This window comes from Chionomys nivalis, chromosome 10 (genome assembly GCF_950005125.1).
Source record: "Chionomys nivalis chromosome 10, mChiNiv1.1, whole genome shotgun sequence".
Taxonomy (NCBI): Eukaryota; Metazoa; Chordata; class Mammalia; order Rodentia; family Cricetidae; genus Chionomys; species Chionomys nivalis.
The window spans coordinates 73,068,043-73,090,135 of record NC_080095.1 but is presented as its reverse complement, the minus strand read 5'-3'; the positions used below and the strand labels follow the sequence as shown (position 1 = coordinate 73,090,135).

The window sequence follows — 22,093 nt, the reverse complement described above, 5'->3', positions numbered from 1 at the left end:
AATTCTCTCAAAATTTGGGTTGGTAAATTCGAGTTGTTATCAGTTGGTATAACTGAGAACAAATAAAATAATTTATAATAACAATATAATAATCTTCTAAGGTCAACCAGGTAAGCTGTAATGTTGTTCACAAGAGAAAGTGTCTTTAAGTGCACCATTACCTTAACTCGAAGTTCTCATTTAACCAAACTCTATCACCATTGATTCTTCTTGGAGCAACGGGGACCACAGTCTCTGAGTCTCTGAGTCTACCTCCTTTCCTGTGTGTGCCTGCCAGAGATGGCCATTTTGCTGACAAAGTTACTCAGGCCACTTCCCTTGAAAACCAATGGAGTGACATTTGCTTTGCCACAGAAATAAGTGTGCAAGTGGACACGATCTGATCTAGTCTACCTCACCATCTGACGGAGCAGGGAACTGGTCTGTTGAGTCATGGAGCACACTGAGAGAGACTGTTAAACTGAGCACATATTACTGATACCAGCATGAGGGCATGCAGTGACGAGCCTAACTGCTTCACTCACAAAGACGGAAACAAGACCCCACTCTCGCTGAATACCGGGCACGCTCTTCCATCTGAGCTTAGCTCCTTCATCTTCTATACTTCAAACTTTCCCATAATGCCACCATCATGCTGGTCTCAGTGCTTAGGTCTCCTGCAGGCACGTAGGCTTCCCCACCAGCATGACAGGCGTGACGGTGCTCACCTGCTTGGTGGCGTTGCACAGGTTTCCCAAATAACTGAGAGAAGAAACTTTCACCAGAGTTAAAATGTTTAATGACAACATTCGAGTAGCTGTAATTGCGAACCACAGAACAGCTGTTACTTGTCTCTGAATGAAACGCAAAGGGGGCTCAATGTCAGAGAGAATTTCTGAGGAACCAAGAACAACACACGTTAACAGCATCACAATTCTGAAAGTCAGGGGTGAAACTTATCTCAACTAGTTTCTGTTATTTAGGGAACTCTGTAAACGTTTCTACAGAAATGCATAACCTTTTTCTACTCACAATAGGGTAAGACAGATTTCACTATAATTTTAAGTCTAACACATAAGCTTGCTTTTATCGGACCTTAAAAAAAGTGAACTACTGATCTTGTTGCATTTTACAAATACATTCTTTAAGATGAAACATCAGCCTGAATAACTGCATAGCTCCTGTACATAGAAATCTGACCACTCCAGTGAAGAACTCGACGGCTGCACTCCAGGAAGAAGAGGAAACACTGGCTCCTTTTCTCTATGCATTGTCAATGTGATATGCAAAGTCCTTCAGAGAAAGACTGCATTTCCAAAATTCACAGCGAAATGCAGAAATCAAATAAGCCTGTGAAATCTTCCAGCAAGCTCAACCAAATGGGTTGGGCCCAAATGACAGGAGTCCCTTGAGCAAATTTCAGTACCTTCTACAAAAGGGTAGCGAGAATTTCACATGTGCTGTCGGGGGCTTCTCCACATGAGGCTGGACGGCTGATGGACAGTTGAAGAGGGGCAGCAACAGCTGTTACAGACCCGCATCTGGTGGAGGACAAGCAGGTGAAGACCACGGTGAAGGCCTGGATGCTGACTGACCAGTAGAGGCAGCTAATGTAACTCCCGGTGAGCTTCTCTTCTAGTTCAGGCTGTTTCTAACAAGACTTGGGCCTAGTGTGATCCACAGGAAGAACAGAAGGAGGGCAGGGAATGGCACTTACACTTAGAAAAAGGAACTCTAAGAATTAGGCTGAGGAGGAAGATTCAGCTCTCGCAGTATGCATATGGCCCACCCTCTGCCCCTTCTGAATCAGCTGTTCCAAAGCAGACAACCAATTTTGTTCTTGAGTGGTGTGGGGAAAGTAAGACCACCTCTCTCAACTATGTATGCTAACTCTCTGAAACGAGAATCCAGTTTTGGAAGATGAGCATGTGTGTTTTCTGAGCTAAAGTCTGCAGATGAAACCTATCTGGGGTGATAAGTTGGGCCTTTTTGTTTTTATCGTTTTAGAAATCAGATAGTTCCAGTAGTCAGTGGATTGCATGTTCCCGGCTTCTTTAAAATGTTAAGACACCTAAAGAAAAGTATAAGGTATAGTAAACATTCCTAGACCACAGTAGACATTTTTCCAGTATGTTCTTCAACTGGACTATCTGCCCGAGAGGATTATTTGCTGCAAATTCCATCCTCCTGACCTCATACCTGTGATATTCCATGAACCATGTGCTCTTTCCCTGGTATGTATTATTAGGAGAACTTACACTATTTAAATCACATTAGTAACCTAAAGTCATCTTATGCTGCTGCCTCAGAGGTACATCACACACAAACAGGTGGATACAAAAGATCGAATGGGTCCTAAGACCCAGGCAGCTGAAAACTCCATGCATTGCAGTGAGTGTCTGACATGTGTTGCTTGCCTCGTTGCTTTATGAGGAACAAGCACAGATTGTTTTTTTTTTTTATGTTTAGTTTTTAATCCTCCAGAAAACAGAACATCCACAGTCTAAGTGCTGTGAATCCTGAGCAACATAGAGTCCAAAGGTATGGAAGAGATTCTGTTCATTCTGACGGCAACATAAAGGCTTGTAACCATGCTGTCTGTACCAGAACAGGCAAGTTCAAATGGACACATATGCAATCTGTCACGAAGCACATGTTAAACGACACAAAATAAACCAAAAACAAAACCAATATCCAAACCTCCAAAACCCAGATACCAAGAAATCTGGGGTCCTTTCCAAAGGCTACTGTGAGAGTACCTCTAACATTGGGCATAACTTTGCAAAAGGAGAAAAAAAGAGTAGCATCTTTTCACATTATGATTTACACAGACTTTTATCTAGACAATTTATTTATTTATTATTATTATTTTTGTGTATGTGTTTTATAAGGTGTGTCATGACACATGTATGGATGTCAGAGGTCAACTCTGTGGCATCCAGTCACCAGGTTTATGGGATAAACACCTCATCTACTGTGCTACCTCACTGAGCCTAGATACATTGCTTTTTGTTAGAAATATAACCCCCCTCCCCAAGTCAGCTACTATAATTTGAGAGAATGACAAAAGAGAGAAACATCCATAAAGACATGGAGCTTTTAAAGGAGGGTTGTTCGTAAAGGTCTCTACACCCAAATTTTTACCCTTCATGTGAAAATTCCTACTAATCAGACTGGAAAAGAAGGAGCAGAAATGTTTATGCTTCAGCCCAGAAAGTAGATTTCTATTTGTGGTTCCAACTTGTTTTGTGAATGCTAGTGATGGCTCATGCAAAAAGATTAAGATGCAAAGAGAAAAACCCAATGCCGCTCCTCTTCCTGATAAGCGTGTTTTCTGCAGCCCAGACTTAAATCCCAGGATACTGAATTTTAATTTTGCTCTTCAGATGAAGAGAGCCAGGAATGTAAGTGAATCCACTGCTTGACTTTTAATTTTACCCAGGACCATCATCTGATGCCAGCATATTCAACTGTTTTCTTGCTTAGTTTCCAAGGGTGAAATTAAATTTTTTTTTGCTAGTTTAGACCTGGTTTATCATTTAGTCTGAATTTTATATTCAAACTACAAAAAATTTCCTTCAAAAGGAAAATACACACACACACACAAAATGGAAAAATAAAGATGAAGTTGATGCTATTGCAGCGTTCCTTAGCAAGATAGCGAAATGTATGAACACAACACATTTTCATTCATATTAACATCTGAAGATGAAAATCCAAACCACTCAATGTCCAGATAATGGAAAAACAAATAAACAGACAAAACAACAACAACGAAAAGAAAGAAGCAGCAGTCTGGAATTCTTGTAATCACGGCTGAGCAAACTCTTCCATTTTCTCTAGAGGTTCACCAGGAGAGGCAGCTTCTCAACACTTGTGCTTCATGGCAAGCTAAGGAGAGAGAGAGTGAGAAGGATGAGAACAGATGAGACCTGATTAACAGGGAGCTCTCCCTGCCTCTCCCTCCCACATCCAGGATGAGATGCGTCACCGGAGTCTATGTGTGGTGACGGCCACCATTACCAGCCTCCCTGGATCCTGACAGATGTGCGCCGGAGACTGCACTTTGTCAACCTTGCTGGTTTATGTGTCTGCTGGTGGAGGACGCTATACGGTGTCCTTTCGTCCCACTGCAGGAACAATAGAAACAAGATGCCCAGGGAGGACAAGGGACTCACCCTAGGGACAGGTGGGGTGCCTAGGTCACTGGTTACGTCAGGAAGCAACACTCTTGAGATGTTAATATTTAAGTGTGAAAGCTCAACAGCATGCTAAGAGACAATCTAAAATCATCTCCATGATATGCATACTGAATTTTCAACCAGGCCCAAAGCTCCAGGCAATTAAATTGTATTATTGAGTAGGGATGAAGAATAGACCTTAGCTTCTGATTACTGGTGCTTGGCCTCATCCTGAAATACGTCAATAATCCATCTTCCTAGAAAAGCCTGGGGCAGTCACGGTGTCATCTTCTTGGTGGATGGAAGAGAGAGGTTAGAACCCGGAGCTCCCATTGGGAAAATAGTATCAATGTTGCTGCATGTGACAGAAGATGGCTAGATGCTAGACGCTAGACGCTATCCTGGTATTCTGTGGTAGGTACCCCTGTATGGCACAGCCAGTGAAGACTTCCTCAGAACTTCTGCTGGTTGCAGTGATGTTTAGTCAGCTGGCAGATGCAGAATTTGTGAGTTCTAAGTACACCCATTCTTCTATATTGAGTGCCAAAGCTTTTTTTTTGTTGTTGTTGTTGCTTCCAACAATTGTGGTATTACCTAATAATTCTTGACATTCATGTATTTAGTCAACAACACAGGGAGATGACAGCGGCAGGGCTTGCCTCAGACCTATCCCAGCCCTCAGTCACATTCTCGGCCCCTTACTGTCAGGCCTGCATTTTTGTTCTGCCTCCAGTTTTCATGCATTATTTAGCAATGAAGTCCATCAAATAAACACAGAGCTGTTAAGTGTTGTGCGTAATGAATATGAACCATAAATATTTGATCAAGGCTACTGTCGTGGTATTTATTGAGCTCGTAACTCCCCACTAACGGGCTTCTGCCAGTTCACACAGTCACTCCTCATCAGGACGACTGGGCTGCTGCTCAGACCAGGCCCTGGGCCATGGCCTCCTGTACTTTACAGAAAGGCAATTGGATAGAACAATCTGCTACTTAGGTCTCATTGTGGTCTAAATATGTGTGCCTTCCCAAAAGCCATGTGCTGAAACCTAACTGCCAGGAGAGGGTATTAGGAGGTGAGCTTGGGAGGTGGCTGGATCAGGATGCGAGGTCTCAGGATGAACTAGAGACTCCGCTTGCTTTCACTATGATAGGACATTCTCAAAGGTCACCGTAAGAGGATCAGGAAGCAGACCCTCGCCAGGCATGGAATCAAGCATCTTGACCTCAGTCTTCTCTGTGAGAAATTCACTGTTTAGCAACTATCAGTTTGTTGTTTGTTTAAGCAGCCTGAACAGAATAATAATAGGTATTTGGGTAAGAAGTACCGATTCTCTGGCTTCCTTAAGTCTCTGGGAATGAAAAGCCTCAGAATTAAGGCAGAAAGATCAGTAGGACTAGACAAAATTAGGAAACTGGACTATACAACTTCGCTGTGAGAAGCTGAGCTCCAAAGTCAAGAATACCTTGCATTCCCACTGTTTCCCATGCCTGCAGAAGACGGCCCTAGATGAACGCAGGTGCTGCAGTTCCTCATTTACAGCTTCCTCCCGGATTATATACTGAGTGCCTCACAGAAACCCCTTTTCATGATTTGTAACCTATTTTACAGAATGATAATTTTAAAGAATTCTTCTGGCCTGGAGAAACTGCAATGGAAGACAATGGAGAGAGACTGACATTTCCCCCTCCTAGAGATGATAATGCCTGTTGCCATCCCTTCCCCCACAAACGTGGGCTGGTGCAGAAAACCAGATCAGTGCTCTTATCTGTGAGAAATGGCATTTGAGGGTGCCAACTGTGGGCAATGTTCTTGCCTGCTGATTCACACCCATGGTGGGCTGTCAAAACCTGGAAAACGCTGCCGCAACCTTGAGCTTTTGGGGGCAGGGGAAAGTGAGCACAGCTCCGTCATGAGCTGTTCTTTCCTGATGGCTGGACCTGTGCCAAATACACAGTTTAGGAAGGAATCACACTTCCTCAAGACAGGCTAACCAGAGCTGGGGTGAGGAGGGTGTTAGAGGACCAGCACCTACACAATTTGAGGATGTAGTTGTATGTCCACTCTTGCATCTGGTCCATTGCAGGTGTCCTGGAAAAAACTAGAAGACCAAAGCTTCTTTCCTGCTGTAATCTAGAGAGACTGGCCACACTTTCCACTGGACGCTGGTAGTCCCCAGAGGAACTGTCACCTGGGATGACTGTTCTCTGCCATGTGCACTGTGTCCTCCGCCTGTAAACATACCCCACTCTTCATGAGTCAACAGGCCACACATGTCTGGGGCGGGGGAGGGTAGAAGGCCTGGCTCCTCCTCTGAACCCTCTTCCCAGCAGCAGGCCTGGTTGGCGCTTGGCCAGGGAAATGGCATCTTCATGGTACGCCTATACCAATGGGGACAAATCAGCAGTTCTTGCCCGTGGGAAAGCAGCCACATTTTATCTAAAGAGGTCAGCCTCCTCACTAGGAACGCAGCCGAGGCTAGTGACTCATAAGTGCATTTTCCCATTTTAGAAATCCGCAAGCCTAGCTCTGACACTGTCTTACGTTCCCTCACACACGTTCTCCCCGGAACTCTACAGTGTCTCTTCTCTCCTGGGAACACCTTCCAAAGGGGCAACCAATTAAAACGCTAACTCTCTTTCCTAAGCCTTCTTCACTGAGACCAGGCAACTGTCCTGCATTGACAAAGCTGGAGACCCCCTTGCATTTGATTGAAGTCTCATCAACTTCTGGTCTCATAGGCTGCTGTTAGGACTGCTCTTGGCTCAGATACCTTATACTGCCTGCTGCCCCACCCTTTTGATTTTAATCACACAATTTTCATCTGTATTCCATTTTTTTTTATACTGCTGTTTTAAAGTTTCTCAGTCATCTGTAATAATTCTCCAGCCTCATTACTGAGCTCATTATGTGACCAAATGGGACAGGCTTGGCAGAAGCTATGTCTATTGAAATAAATCATAAACAATTTAGATTTATGAGCATGCTCATCTCAGCACCCAAGGAGGTAGGTGCTGTTTTTAATTAGTTCCCTCTGCTTTACTGATGAGAAAACACGGGCTTTGAGAAATTTAGCCCTTGTCCAAGGTCACCCAGATGGTAAATGACAGTCACTGGGCTCAAACGTAGGATGCTAACTGCTATACCATGTCATTTCCCAACCATCCAGCAAACTTGGCCACAGTTTCAGGGAAACAGTTGCAACGGCCAAGAACTTGGGTGTTTGTACAGCCCCTCCTGAGAGGGACGCCGATGTGGATGACATCCAGGTATTGTCTACCCCACATCAGGAAGAATAGTTTCCCAGCCTCCTTGATAACTGGTTCATGGTTTAATCATTAGCCAGAACTGTTTTAGCAGAGCCGTATCAGTGCACCATTGATTGCTCAATTCTGTGCGAAGGCAGGAGAGATAATCGCCTGGACAACCCAGCCTTTGCAGACGTTGGGATTCTTTTGGCTTTCTCTTCCCCACCTCAACACAAGGAGTTTCCCTCCAGGTTTCTTCTGTTCATCTCCCACTCAAATAACTGGAGTTGTTTTCCGGATTAGCGCATCTGGGAACTGTCACATTTCCACGCCATCATTTCCTCTGTACACAAAGCCTTGGGGAAACACGCGCCCGAGTTTCCTCCTTCTGGAGCAGCTCACAGGTGTGAGTTCCTGATTTCAGCTTGTCTGTCTACTTTCTCAAACAGATTTGTTTAGTTCTCCTTCAAGGAACTCTGCCTGGGCTTCAGAGGCAGTGCACTAAGGGCACTAAGACACCACTGTCGCAGAGACAGTGTCACTGGGACACTTAGGCAGTTATGTGTAAAGGGGACCATGCATGAAAGGCAGCATAAACACCCAGCAGGAGCCAGTCTCCTGTATGAGGCCTGGAGAGGCATCTTCTGCCCCACTGGAATGCATCTTTCCCATTGCTTCTTGGTTCTCCATTCCCGTTTCCTCAGCAGAAGTTGCATATTCTGTTGAGGCAAATTGAATTATCCTCCCTCAAAGATCAACTAAAAACTATCTGAAGGCCCTGATCATGAGCCTGACAGGTCAATATGTCACCAGTAGAAATGGTTTCCAGAAACTTAAATTCAAATCACCAGCTAGAAATGAACCACTCTTTGATATGAAGTACACGCATGGTAATAAATCTCCCTTATCGCCGGAGCAGTGGGCCTCCTCTTTCCTTCCGTTTATGATTGCCTTAGATAGGAGCTGCCAGTACACAGTTCTGTGCTCTTCTAAGAGGCGGTTCTCAGCAAAAGGATGAACATGCCTGCTAAGTTTCCAGTTATATGAGAGGTACCATCCTCAGAGGTCAGGGCCAGCGGATAATCTTGGTGCCACCTGTGCTCAGAATTAGAGATCCAGACTATAGGTCTTGAATCAACACCCAGCCACTTCCAGAGTGGAAACCAGCCTTGAGGCCAGGGCTTGCTTTACGTCTGTTGAAGAGCTAACAACACACAGTGACAGATGCAGAATAAGAAAGAGGCAGACTGGGAAAAACACCCAAGAAGACTAAGGGCCCCACTGTTCTTTCGATTGTGGCCAAGGACAGGGCTATATCCTGAGTCCTGATCTCATTTCTCTCTCTTCCTGTGACCTGACTTGGATCCTGATTTTTGGGACAGTAATTAAAGATTTTCCCTGTTGCCTGAAATACCTAAAAGTCAAAGGTCACAAAAAGAGATGAGGATGTTAGAAACAACATGGTGACCACAAAAGCCAGGTACAAGGAGAAAAAGCTTAGGCTCTAGTAATCATGGAATCAGATGGGACCTGATTTCCTCTCTCGGCGTAGGAAGTTTCTCGGCACTATGACCTCTTATAACCCAGCACTGGCACCCTCTCCGCTGGCTCACCTTGTGTGCGGTTTCTGCAAACTGCTGGGCACTGTTCTTCATGTCCTCTGTCTTCTCCTCGGCCCGGCCTAACCGCTCCCCACGCTCATTCAAGGCCTGGCTTGCCTTCTGTACTGCACTGGTCACACTGTCGGCCGCGGAATGGAGGATGCTGTTTCCTGGAAGAGTTGCAAGAGTGTCACGAGTTGGCTTGTCTAAGCCACAGTGACAGATTCCCGCACTGTTGAAAGGCCAAAGTCCCAGCAGCTGAGCTCAGGTAACTTGGTGGCAAAAGCCTTACCTGCTCAGCCACCTCAGTGCCTTATTTATTTTTTGAGACAAGTATCTCACTCTGTAGTTTAGGCTAGCCTGGGAGTTCATCTTTCTGCTTCTGTCCCAAAAGTGGTGGGATTCCGTGCTCAACAAAGCCTGTAGGAGGGGATTTTGTTTGTCATCTTCCAGGCCTAAGGACTGAACTCAGGGCCTTGAGAATGCAAGGCAAAACCTCCCCCACTGGATGTATCTCAGCTTCACAGTTTGTTTTGACTTGAAGCTTAAGTTCAATAATCACAGTAAAATTTATGCCATAGGGATTTCCTAGATATAATGTTCTACATCTCTCCTTCCTTATTTTATCCCTTTACGTAGCCAGTAAGCCACACTCCCCAGTGTGTGGCTAAGGTGATATTATGGCTTCTAACCTCCAGTCCTGTGCTATGGAAGTGATGGTCGGGCTTCCTTGTGGAAGCTCTAGATTATTACAAACAGCTGCAGCACTGTACGCTGGGAGCAGGTAGGAAACCATTTCAGAAACTGGCAAATGAAGAAATCTGGCATTTACAAATTCAGGAATGACACCAGAGAAAGTAGAAGCCAACGGCATCACAAAAGGTCATGCATCCTTGATACTCCAACTTGCCAAGACAAGCAGCACAACTTGGTGAAGGACATGCAGGCCCATTAGCCACTGGGGACAAGCACATTGCCAAATGACAACCTCAGGAAAAATTATACCTCTTTCTTGTTAACATCGAATGGAATATATTTAATGACATTTTATACAATAGCTTTATGTCTTTGAATAAGTTGATTACATCATTTTACTGGATGCTTCTAGCCACAAATAGCTTTTAATAGAAATGTAGAAATGTAATTTTCACTAGTTTCGGCTACAGAGGCTTCCTAATTTCTCCTTTGTGGGAACACTTTGCAGCTTGTGGGAAAGAATCTCAGGCAAAGAATACCTGGTCCGGAGGCAGCACTGAAGGAGCCACTTTCCAGTTTTCAAGGATTTAATACCCACTTAAGAAGAGGGGATTAGGGTTAACTAACAGTTGTAGCCAAAATCACATTCCCCCTCTACACACACACACACACACACACACACACACACACACACACACACACACGTATTCTATATACATATTATATATGTACATGGTGAACACAGAGCTAGGGAGATGGCATTGAGCACAGGGGAATGTTTGGGACTTTGGAACAAACTTAAGAGAAGAAATCTTGGTTCCAGTATGCTTTTATATGGTACCCATGACTACAGTGGCAGTCTATTATCCCAGCTATTAACACAGGATTTCGCAAGCATAAAAAAAAAAAAAAAACATTCACAAAGATCACTTCATTTGTCCAAAATTCTGAGGCAGCAGACTGGACAAGCAGAAAAGCTTGCATATGGTCATCACAGCAGAAAGTGACATGTTTGCTGTTACCGAGGGGCCTCTGTGTGTGTGTAGATGGCCCTTTCCTTTCCCACAGATACGATGTAGCAATCCTATGAGGGAAATGTGGGCAGACTGGTATACAGGTGCAGGTGTGAGCAGGTATAAGCTTTGGCAGGTGTGTGTTTTGGTATGTTATTTCCTGAGATACTTCCAGACTGCTTCTGCCCTAAAAGCGTTTTTCTTAGTAAATAATTACTGCTAATGTTACAAGGCAAGCCAAGCGACACAAAGAAGGAAGAGACTGAAATCCTTCCTAATCTGTACCACAGATTCGCAACAAGAGGACGGAGAAAAGATGCGGCAGGAATCTGTAAGTTCTCGGTGTGAACGCTTATATTGATTGTCAACTTGACAGGTTTGGAGTCACTCAGAAGGCACATTTCTGGGGATGTCTGTGGGAGCATTTCCAAAGAGGCTGAACTAGGAAATGAGACTTACCCCGAGAGTGGGCGGCACCGTCCCACAGGGTCAGACCCCAGACAGAATTAAAAAGGGGGATACAGGTGGAATACCAGCATTTCTGCTTCTGACTGTGGAAGTCACGTGACCAACTGCCTCACACTCCCATTGCACACACACACCCTTCGCCATCTTCCCTGCCATGATGGCCTCTACTCTTAAACTATGAAGAAAGAAAATATCCCCTTTCCCTTAAGTCGCTTCTTATTGTATATTTAAACTTTATCAGCGAAGAACACAAGGCTATGGAGACAGTTCAATCGGCGGTGTGTTTGCTGCACAAGAAAGAGGACCTGAATTTGATCCTCAGAACTTTTGTAAAAATACCAGGTGTGGTGTCGCATGCCACGGGACTGGTGGGTCCCTGGAACTCTCTGGATAGCTAGTGTAGCCAAATCAGAAGTATCCGATCCTGATGAAATAGCCAGTCACAATAAATAAAGTAGAGGGGTTGGAAAGATAGCTGAGTGGTTAAGAGCTCTCACTGCCCTTCTAGAGAAACCATGTTTGGTTGCCAGCACTGACATCAGGCAGCGCTCAAAGGCCTGCTAATCTAGATGGAGGGATCTTTTGCAGCCGTGGATGTCTGCACACATATGGAGCACACACATAGACAAACATATGCTCATGAGTAAAAGTAAATTTCAAACCACAATGAAACAGAGTGGAGAGTAACACAAGGAGGTTTTACTTGTAGACCCAAGGTTGACCTCTGGTCACCATGCACGCACGCATGCGCATGCACAAGCATGTGTCCGTGCTCACCGGCATGCGTGCATGCACACAAACATAACTAATAGAGGAAGTTGGAATGCAGAAGTGGAACCATTGCTGTGATAAGTCTGACCACTGGATTGTGGGAGAAATATGGAAAAGTGGATTTGTGGCAAGAGAGGCCCTAGAAAGCCATTATGAGAGTTTAAAGGAGACATCATGATGCAGCTCGTAAAAATAAAACTTCATCTGGAAGGAGAGCAACTGGATCGAGAACGACGTCCTTGATGAACTCTCTGCTAGAAACTAGCCTCCAGGGAAAGTGCTCTCCTGGCTTCAGCCGCTAAAGTGCACAGAGGAAAACTACAGCTGTGGTATAAGGGGCCAGACTACTACCTAGAGCTAGTAAGAGATGTTGGTATTTTTGCCAATATGATGCTGGTCTTCAAAATGTAAGACTTCCAAGATTATAGGCTCCAGAATGCCACAGAGGACAGGCAATGTGTGGCATGGTTGGATTCCTTACAAGGACATGAGGCTGTTGTGTGAAGCTGTAAGGATGAAGTACACATCACACTTGACACCCCAAGAGATGCCAGGATTATGGGATGTCAGTCTCGGAAAGTTGCAGGCACAGAGTGGAACCAGATCAAGAAAGACTGTATGTGCAGAACCAGAGAGAAGTGGGACCAAAGGTTGTGGGAGCCCAGGTGATGACATGAACCCCATAAGCCAGAGAATCAGTGGCAGAATTTGGTGTTTTTCCTACTCAGTCTGATATTTCCTAGATTGACTCTTATGGACCTTTTTATTGTGTTTTATTTTTTGCGGCAGGGTTTCCACGTCCCCTTGGTATCCTGGTCTCTTGCGGACTAGGCTGACGCCTTGAACTCATGGAATTCTGCCTCTGCCTTCAAAGTGCTGGGATTAAAGGTGTGTGCCACCTCTGCCACAGATCACTATGAACTTTTAAAGGTTTTCACGTTTTAAGATTATGGGGATATTTTAAGATGGAATGATTACATTTTTCACTATGAGATGGCCATAAATCTATGGTGACAAGACATTAAGAAGTGTGTTTGGGAGGCAAGTTGAAAAGGGGTGTACCTGTGATGGTTAATCTTAATTCTCAGTTTGCTGACAGAATTTAGTGTTGCTAAGAGATACACTCTGGTTGTGTCTATGAGGGTGTTTTCAGAGAGATGTGAATGTAGATGATATTATGCCTGGTAAGATGAAAGTGGTTAGATCTTCAGCATCCATCTCTCCTTCCTGACTGTAGATGCAGCATGGCCATTTGCCTCGTGCTCTGGATTGCATGGCTAGAGTCGCATCCTGGCCACTTCTTTCCTGCTAGTAAAGATTGTGCTTCAAATCTGAACCTTAGTTTGCTTCGGCCAGCCATTTTTGTCACAGCAATGAGAAAAGAAACTAACACATCTTGGTTAAGAACAATTGTATTACTAATAGAAGGAACTCTGGAAGTAACTTCAGTGAAATTCAAATCACCATATTTTCCCAGTTATAATAGAACCATATGACTCCCTAAGGTACATACACCTATGAATTTGGACTGAATCTCCTATGCATAAGCCACATTGCTTCTATGTCAGGATTTTCTTGGGATGAATCTTGTACATGATGTTAGGTAATGCTACACCCAGTTTCTTAATGCTGCTGTAGAAGGAAATATATTGTGTAACTGAAATGGAACCAAATGCTGCACTCATTGTTTAGAGGTGACATTGATGACCACTGCCAACAGGAAATCCATCTTTGGTTATTTTCAGGAATAAGAATGAATTTGAAAAAAATCTCTTCCAGTTGAAATGACCTCTCCCAGTTTCAATGCTGCCTGCATTGGAAGGGCCTGGGGAACTCCTCTCTCCTATCGGGCTCGCTATCTAAGTCCTGCTAGGGTGCTTAAGCAAGTGAAACCATGGTACGTAAATCAAGTCAAGCTCTTCTCATACTTCATGTTTTCAGCTTCTTATGCACCACGTTTAGCTGGATCATCAACTTCGTGAGCATCCTCCTTCACTCTGTTGACCATTCGCTACATCTGTAATGATATTTGACTTAGATTGGTTCACTTGACTTCCTTCTTTCTGGAACCCTTACTTATACTAATTTTAGGGCTCTGGCCTCTCCCTGTGGGCAATATTATGCAGTTCAGTTTCAAGGGCCCAAATCTTCATCATTCATAAGGTAGCTCTCTGAGCTTGGACCCATGTGCTTTCTTAGTGGACCCCAATTGAACGCCCTAAATTACCTCAAATCCAGTATGTCTACACCTGACCCTATAGTATTTTCTGTAGCGTTCCTGATCTGTGAATGACTCCAGTATCTGTCCATCTTATCACACAAGACAGAAGTCTAGGGGTTGCGTGTAGGCTCTCATGCTACCATTACCCCAACACAAGCAAAGACTGCATTCTCGACCGCTGGCTACACTGTGCTCTTTACCATCCCCGTGCTCCTCACACAGAGGTCAAGTCTTTACTCTTTTCCTTTTTTTAATTACTCACATGTCTTATAATTATTACCAAAGAAGTTGGCGACTCAAATGGCACAAACTCTCTGAGGCTTTTAGTATATGCGGAAATTGCTCTTATTAAACACTCAGAATTACTTGCAGCAGGCACTGTTGAACTGATGCAATTGGTAGTCACCCTGATGTTACTTATCTGGTGTTCGGTTTCTTTACATTCAAAGTGTGGTTCCTGTCATCTCATTTGGCTGCTACAGAGGACATTATGATGGAGACAAAGGAGCTATAGCACGCAGTGCGGGTGCGTCACCCCACCCTAAGGAAGGCCACAGACGCCTTCCTTAGAAGTTTTAGAAAATGGCAAAATTACATTTTCCCATCTTTTCCCTCTAACCTGGGACAAATGTTTCGTAACTAATGAAAGATGATTCTTAAGTATCTATGTGTAGCTCAGCGTCTCGCTTAGGGGGAGATGAACACACATCTATTAAGTCAAGGCATGTGCTGTTAAATCTGGAAATGAAGCAATCTCCCGAGACAGCAAGAATCATAATTCTTTCTAAATAGACAGGAAGCATATTAATACCCAAATTTATTCGAGCCGTCTGAGAAGAAGCTGTCAACCACACCAAATAGAATCAACTGCCATTTGATTACAGACTCTGGAGGGCACAGGGAGACCAGTTTGGCTTCACTGATGTGGTCTCCCATCAGTTCCACTTGATGTCATCTTAAAACAAACACATGTTAGCTCCCTTTGTGTTAAGTGACTTAAACAACTGTGGGAGAGGAACAAGAGATGAAGACTCATCATTGTATGCAGTCACCCTTAGAACCAAATTAGGAGAGAGAACAAGGAAGGGGAATGGAGACTGAGGAAAGCACACAGAAAGTGATAAATGAAGACAATTAAGAGAACAGAGTTTTTATAAGTACATAAATCATACCAATAGCTCAGACACCAACAGGAATTAACTGGATGATTGTAGACCTCAGTCTATATGCTGCTGGCTAAAATTTTTAATACTATATTGATTAAAGAGGTAATTGAAAAACTTCAATAGCTACTTCATCTATATATAATACATATATATTTTAAATATGCATTATTCATATTTTTTAGGAAATGAAGAAAATCATCTAGAAATAAATGATAGATAAATTATGTTCATCTAGATGAGAAGACAAATATGTTCACCTAATGAAAGAAGTTCTTAAAAAGTTTTTTTATAAATTGTATTATTATTATTACTATTATTTTTTGTGTGTGTGTGTGCGCGCGCGCATCTATGTCAAGTGACTGCAGTTTCAAATGGAGGCCAGAAGAGAGCATCAGATCCCACAAATCTGGAGTTATAAGCAGTTCTGATACAGGTGCTGAGACCTTAACTAGGATCATCTGAAAAAGCTGTAAGAACTTTTAGCCACCAGGACTTTGTTCTAGCCAGACTTTTAAAAACAGTTTTGCTTTGTTTGAACTATTTGGGTTCTCCAAAATGAAAACAAAACAAAGCAAAACACCTCACAAAAATTGGCAGGAAGATTTATTTTAATAAATCCGTTAGTATACCGAAAAAATTAATTCTCTCATGTGCATGCTAAAACTGTTCGATAATAATTTGTTCTCCAAGTAGATTAAATGGCTTCTATTCAATTTTCACCTAGAGGATTAACTCTCTTAGCAAAACCACTTCTGTGGGTAAGGTTTAAGGTACAATTAAGTCTGGCTTGGTTTAGTAGCATACACACTGCTTTAAATGGACATTAATATGCGGGATTAATCTCCAATGCTTATCTTTCCTTCTTTTCTACTTCCAGTCTACCTCTAGCAAAACCAAGTTTCCCCGAGACTTGGGAAAGCTACTGAAAGTGCTCACGTCTTCTTACACCGTCCTTTTCCTGTGATAAGAAGTTCCACTCCTACCCCTTGTTGGTCCTTCAGTCCCCTAGTACTTTAAGGCAGACTTAGCCATGTGACCTGCATTTAACATCTTAGAAGTGAATACAATTTAAGTGCCAAAGAGGCTAGTTATTATCTATATGAAATGAGTAATGAGATGCAAAGACCTATCCAGAAAAATAAGTTGGTTCCTAATTCACAGACTCCATCAATTAAGGTTCAGAGCAATAGCAAGGTCTTTGTAGATTATATGGGCTAACCAAATAACACCACATCAGTGCATGTCAGTGCTGGAAGCCCTGAGTGCCCTCTTTAAGATGAAGGTTCTTCTAAAGGGCAAATTTTACCTGTATTTTCGTGTTGATGACCACATATACATCTTTTAAAAACAGTGCTTATATCAAGAGCAGCCGGGCGGTGGTGGCGCACGCCTTTAATCCCAGCACTTGGGAGGCAGAGGCAGGTGGATCTCTGTGAGTTTGAGACCAGCCTGGTCTACAAGAGCTAGTTCCAGGACAGGCTCCAAAGCCACAGAGAAACCCTGTCTCGAAAAACCAAAAAAAAAAAAAAAAAAAAAAAAAAGAAAGAGCATTAACCCATGCTGGGACCAGATGCAATATGAATGTGAGCCAATCATCGAACAGCTCTCATTCATGAATGTCTACAAGGCAAGAAGTACCTTGGTAAGGGGTCACTGTTCAAAAGAAGACATTCTGACCCTCATCTTACAGTTCCAGAAATAGGGAGTAGTCCAGAACAGCCTTTGTACTAACTCCAAACCTCTTCACCATTCTGTTTCCCAGTGTGGTTCTTTGCACTAAGAAAAATAAATGGCTCTCGTAGGCCCATGCCTTCTGGGCCAGCTCCCTCATGTCTGTGGTAAGGGATGGGACCAGCTCTCTCTCACGAGGGCAAAGGCAGCTCTCCTGCTGCAGTGTTCATCTGGGGCAGGGGCAGCTATCCCAGAAGGGAAGGGCTGGTCCTAGTGGCCTAGAATGACCAGCTCAGCTATCACCCAGACCCACATCCTGGGCATTAGGTTAGTCTACCCTAACATCCTCCCCATTTATGACCCGCTGGAGTGTGTGAAGGGGTTGGGTCTGTGGAAGGATAGCTGCAGGATCTCCATGACTTAGGGTAACAGCAGGATATTCGAGAAGCATTTTGGTGAGGGTCTAGTGATGGTGGTGTGCCCGAGGCCTTGAACCAGACCAATGATTCAATGCAATGAACATTTACGCATGGGGCTGATTAGACAAATGGTATGATGTGTGACACACTGCAGTTCCTAATGCCATAAGGACAGACGAAGAGGTGCTGGAGAGAAGGGAAAGACGGAAGAGCAAGATGCTTTTTGTTTGTTGGCTTGTTTTTAATTACATGGGTGGGTTTCCTTTAGGGGAGGGAGGTTGTGGTGGTGCAAGGGGGATACCAGAGTGAGGAGGCAAGAGGGACTGGGGTGCATGATGTGAGATTCCCGAAGAATCAATAAAGAATTGTGCTATAAAATACATGGCAAAAAGAAAGCAAAATGACATATCAAAATAGCTATAAAATACAATCTAATCAGGATCTTTGTCACCAAATTTTAGATAACCCTTTATTATGCAATCCACACATTTAAATGAGGTAAGCATGGAGGGAAAGTATGGTGTGCAGTTTTTCAAACAGAGTTGCTTGTGGGATCCTCCTGGACAGTGTGCTGAAGCAGAACTCGTGCTGGAAAGCTCTGCAAGAAACTACACTCACTCCTAAGTTAAAGGGAAAAGGCTGTGAATCTGGGCTGTCGCCATCAATTTAGTAACGGACAGACAAGTCATGTAATTATATTCAAAGGGCTTGCTTTATAGAGGCAGTAAAACAGATATAGCACACTGAGTGGCAGTTCTGGAATTATCTTTTGTTTCAGTTTGGTGGCTAATTTCAGGGACCATGAAACTTGCAAGTTGCCTGGAGCTAGATGACTCAGAAAAGTGGACTCCGAATCCAGGAATACTTTGTAAACCCATAAATTTCAAAGCCTACTTGCATGAGGCCTTGGGATCTTTTGATGGAGTTAGTAAAGAAGAAACTGGCCCGTTCTACTAAACAAATGCCCCCTGTTGGCTATGTCAAGGTAATTTAGAGAAACTCTTAAGACTAGGGGAAAAAGCCCTCTGCTCTCTACTTCTCTCCTTATCTCATAGGTAAATATGACTTCATAATTCAATTCCAGCATCCTCAATGACAAAACATTTAGGATTTTATCCATGTCCCTTTCGACATTTACCTTTATCAAATCAATACCTTTATCAAAAATTGAGTCTTGGTTCCTAGGGGTTTGTTCTCATGAGCTATGGTGTATGAGAATAGTGAATGCAAGCCCACATCTGTTGGTTCCGTTTAGAGTGTCAGGCTCTCAAAAGGGTAACACTTCACAAGTGCCCCATACAACCACACTTGTTTTGAGGTTTAAAAACTTAAGAGACTCTCAACAAGAAAAATGGATTATGCTTTTTGTCTCTTACGTTAAGTCTGGTAAGGATCAAGTTATGCCATGCAGGTCTTTGATTTTAATAGAGGAGTAAGGTAGTGGCTTTTATTTTACGAACTACAATTTCAAGAACACATAATATGAAATACCTTTACCTAATGCTGTGGGCAAATTCAGTTCAACATGTACATTCTGCTACATCCTAGTCATGCAATACTGAACCAGTTACCTTCCCCTCTGTGCTGCAGTTTAATTACTTTATCAGGAGTTCAGTATGGTACCTCCCCAAGAATGGATGGTGGAAGCTATCTCCAAGTACGAGGTACAAGTGGTGCAAGCTGCAGATAGTCAACCATCAGTATTAACAAAATAACCCGGCATGAAAATCTTTCTGCTAGGTTTCCAACTCTGCTCATCTCTCATTTCACATTCCCACCATTGTGACCAGCCTTCTGTGGTTCTCTCTCTCGGATTTTCCTCAACATTTGGAACACTCATGTGATCCTTCTGACTGACTAGATGACGATTCTTCTCTCAGGTGTGGGAAGATTCTCAGTGGGTAAAGGGCACTTGGTATTCAAACATGAGGACCCGAGTTTGGGCCCTGACATACACACAAACCCCAAGTGTGGCTGCACACACCTTTAACACCAGAGTTGGGGATGAAGGCAGACACAGAAAGATCACTGGGGCTTGCTGGACAGAGAACCTAGCCGAAAAACGGTTAGTTCTAGGTTCAGGGAGGGAGCCTGTCTGAAAGAAATACAGCAGAGAGTAAAAGAAATAAGGCAGGACACCTTGTTCTCCTTTGGCTGATACACATGTGCACAAATTTGTACAAGTGCTTACATATGCATAGAACCTCCTGTCCCCAACACAGAGCGGTTCTACTCTCAGACTTACCAGTGACCTGGCCACTGGATCACAAACTCATTGACTGGTCCTTTCTAAAGTCATTCTTTTATTTTCCTTCTAGAATACACTTTCCTTTTTCTATCACTCATATTGATGACACTGTTTAATCTTTTTCTTGTTGGAGAAATAAAACTAGAAACTGGGCTTGATTCTGGCTCTGCCAAATTGCCATTTGTGGTATCAGATAAGTTACTCTGAGGTTATAATTTCTTGTCAGTAGAAAGGGGATGGAAGTACCTGTTTCCCAGTGTCTATTATAAGAAGTAAAGGTAATATATACCTAGCAAAATGCTCACTACATATTCTGCAATCCACTTACCACAGAACGCATGTATTGCACACATAACCAGCCCTACATGCATCGCATATCATACCTTGGCAATAACTTAGTCCTTTTTTTTTTTGTCTTCTTCCTCTAACTGTACCATTCTACCTGAATTCACAATGTTGTTCAGGCCAACATCTTTGATTGTAACCTCTATTATCCCACCTAAGTCTGGGACATCCCCCTTCAGAAGGGCACTTAGCTCTGCACTTACTTCTATTACTATGGAACTTTAGATTCTGTCTGGCCCAATCAGCATCCTGCATGACTTCCCTCCCACTGCTTTTTAGGACTCCAGTACCTTGTTTCTTCACAACCAATGTGGGTCAGGCAACTTCTTGTTTCTATAATGTGCTGGCCCACACTCATGATATGACAGAGTCAACAAGGGAGACCTGTCTCTTGATCTAGTCCCAGGCTACTTACTTGCAGCCTGTCATGGTTCTCTGGCCTTTATCTATTGCCCCACTATTTTTTCTAGTTATTAAGTTGTTATAGTGTGTTACTATAGAGAAACACATGTAGTAAATGAGTTTTGAAGGAAAAGCAAAGTGAATAAAAAGATCAATAAGGAAAACTGTGTCCGTCTTTGTTCCTAACCTTAGCCGTAGAGCGTTCAGGTGATTTTTGGTGGCATCAGTCCATCTTCAAATGCAGTTGGTAGTCAGGTTTTGGTGTCTATTAGTTTTATGGTAGGAGAAAGGGAAGTTCTTTGAAAAGCAGATTCTATGAGTCGGGGCAAGAAACACTCAGATACTTCTGAAGCATCTCATTGCCAGACATTGAGAATGCTTTCAAATGTAGGGGTGGTACTGAAATAAAAAGCTAGTTTAATGAGGATTCCTCTAGGCAAGCTGTGATATTTAGAATTCCAACAGTAATAAAAGTTATAGCAATGATATAATTATACTAGCTTTATCTAAAAATCTCCATAACATTTTAATGCTAATAAGACAAAGGGTTCATATAAAATATATACTAATGATGCTTATACAAAATAAAACTGGATTCTTCATTTATTTGATTAATTTTATTTAGCAACAGATAATTTAATATTAGGTTATTTCATTCCTTTAACTATTTCTCTGTATAGAAGAATATTTATCCTGGTTGGTTTTTAACTTGACCCAAGCTAGATTTATATGGGAAAAGGAACCTTAATTGAGAAAAACACTTCCTACAGAGATAGTCTGTAGGCAAGACTGTGTAGGGCATTCTTTGGTTAATGATAGATGTGGGAGGGGCCAGTTCATTGGTGGTACCACCCTAGGCAAGCAGTCTTAGGTTGTATAAGAAAGTAGGCTGAGCAAGCCCATAAGCAACATCCCTTCATGGCTTCTGCCTCAGTTCCTGAGTTCTTGTCCTGATTTCCTTCAATGAAGGACTACAAGCTATATGGTGAAATAAGTCCTTTCCTCCCTAAATTTCTTTTGGTCATGGTGTTTATCACAGCTGTAGAAAACAAAGAAAGACAACGTGTATTTGTCTGAATTTGTGTGGATGGCAATGGAAAAATACAGTAAATATAGAAAGCCAAAGTGTTTCAGGAAGAGTAGAAATTATTACAAAGGCTGACAATAAATTTAATGATAAAATATAACTGCTAACCAGAGTGACAGTGGATATTCCAAAGTCAGACTGTTTCTTCTTGTTTTTTCTTTTATTTTTGAGATTATAATTTATTCACATCATTTCACTCTTCCCTTTCCTCCTTCCAAATCCCCATACATGCCCCTCCTTGTTCTCTTTCAAATTCATGGCCTCTTTTTTTCATTTTTTTGTTGTTAAATGCATATGTCTAAACATATATGTCCCTAAATATAGCCTGATCAGTCTGTATATCTGTATTTTTATGGTTGACAATTTTGTATTTGATAACATGCTGGTGTGCTCTTCCCTGGGAGGGACCATTTCTCCCTCTCAGCATTCCTTAGATACTTGCAGTTTTTCTGCATATGATTGATGCCTCTTGATCTTTCCTCTATTTTAGCATGTCTATTGTTGTTGTCCTTGCTTATCTTATGTTGAACAGTCATGTTGGTGAGACTTTATGAATGTATGTTTTGAGATTCCAAG

The 22,093-nt window shown here is 42.8% G+C and overlaps 1 protein-coding gene across 2 annotated transcripts in view; it reads right to left on the bottom strand.

The window, feature by feature from the left end:
• Positions 1 to 761: 761 nt before the first annotated feature.
• The window catches only part of Stxbp6 (syntaxin binding protein 6), a 213,430-nt gene continuing 192,098 nt past the window's right edge, over positions 762 to 22,093 (bottom strand). For both annotated transcript variants that reach the window (XM_057782927.1, XM_057782928.1), the window contains exons 5-6: positions 9,023 to 9,180; positions 762 to 3,870 (exon numbers count right to left, since the gene is read on the bottom strand). In XM_057782927.1, coding sequence (XP_057638910.1) covers positions 3,847 to 3,870; positions 9,023 to 9,180 — 182 coding nt within the window. In that variant the 3' untranslated portion in view covers positions 762 to 3,846. The remainder of the gene's footprint in view (positions 3,871 to 9,022; positions 9,181 to 22,093) is intronic.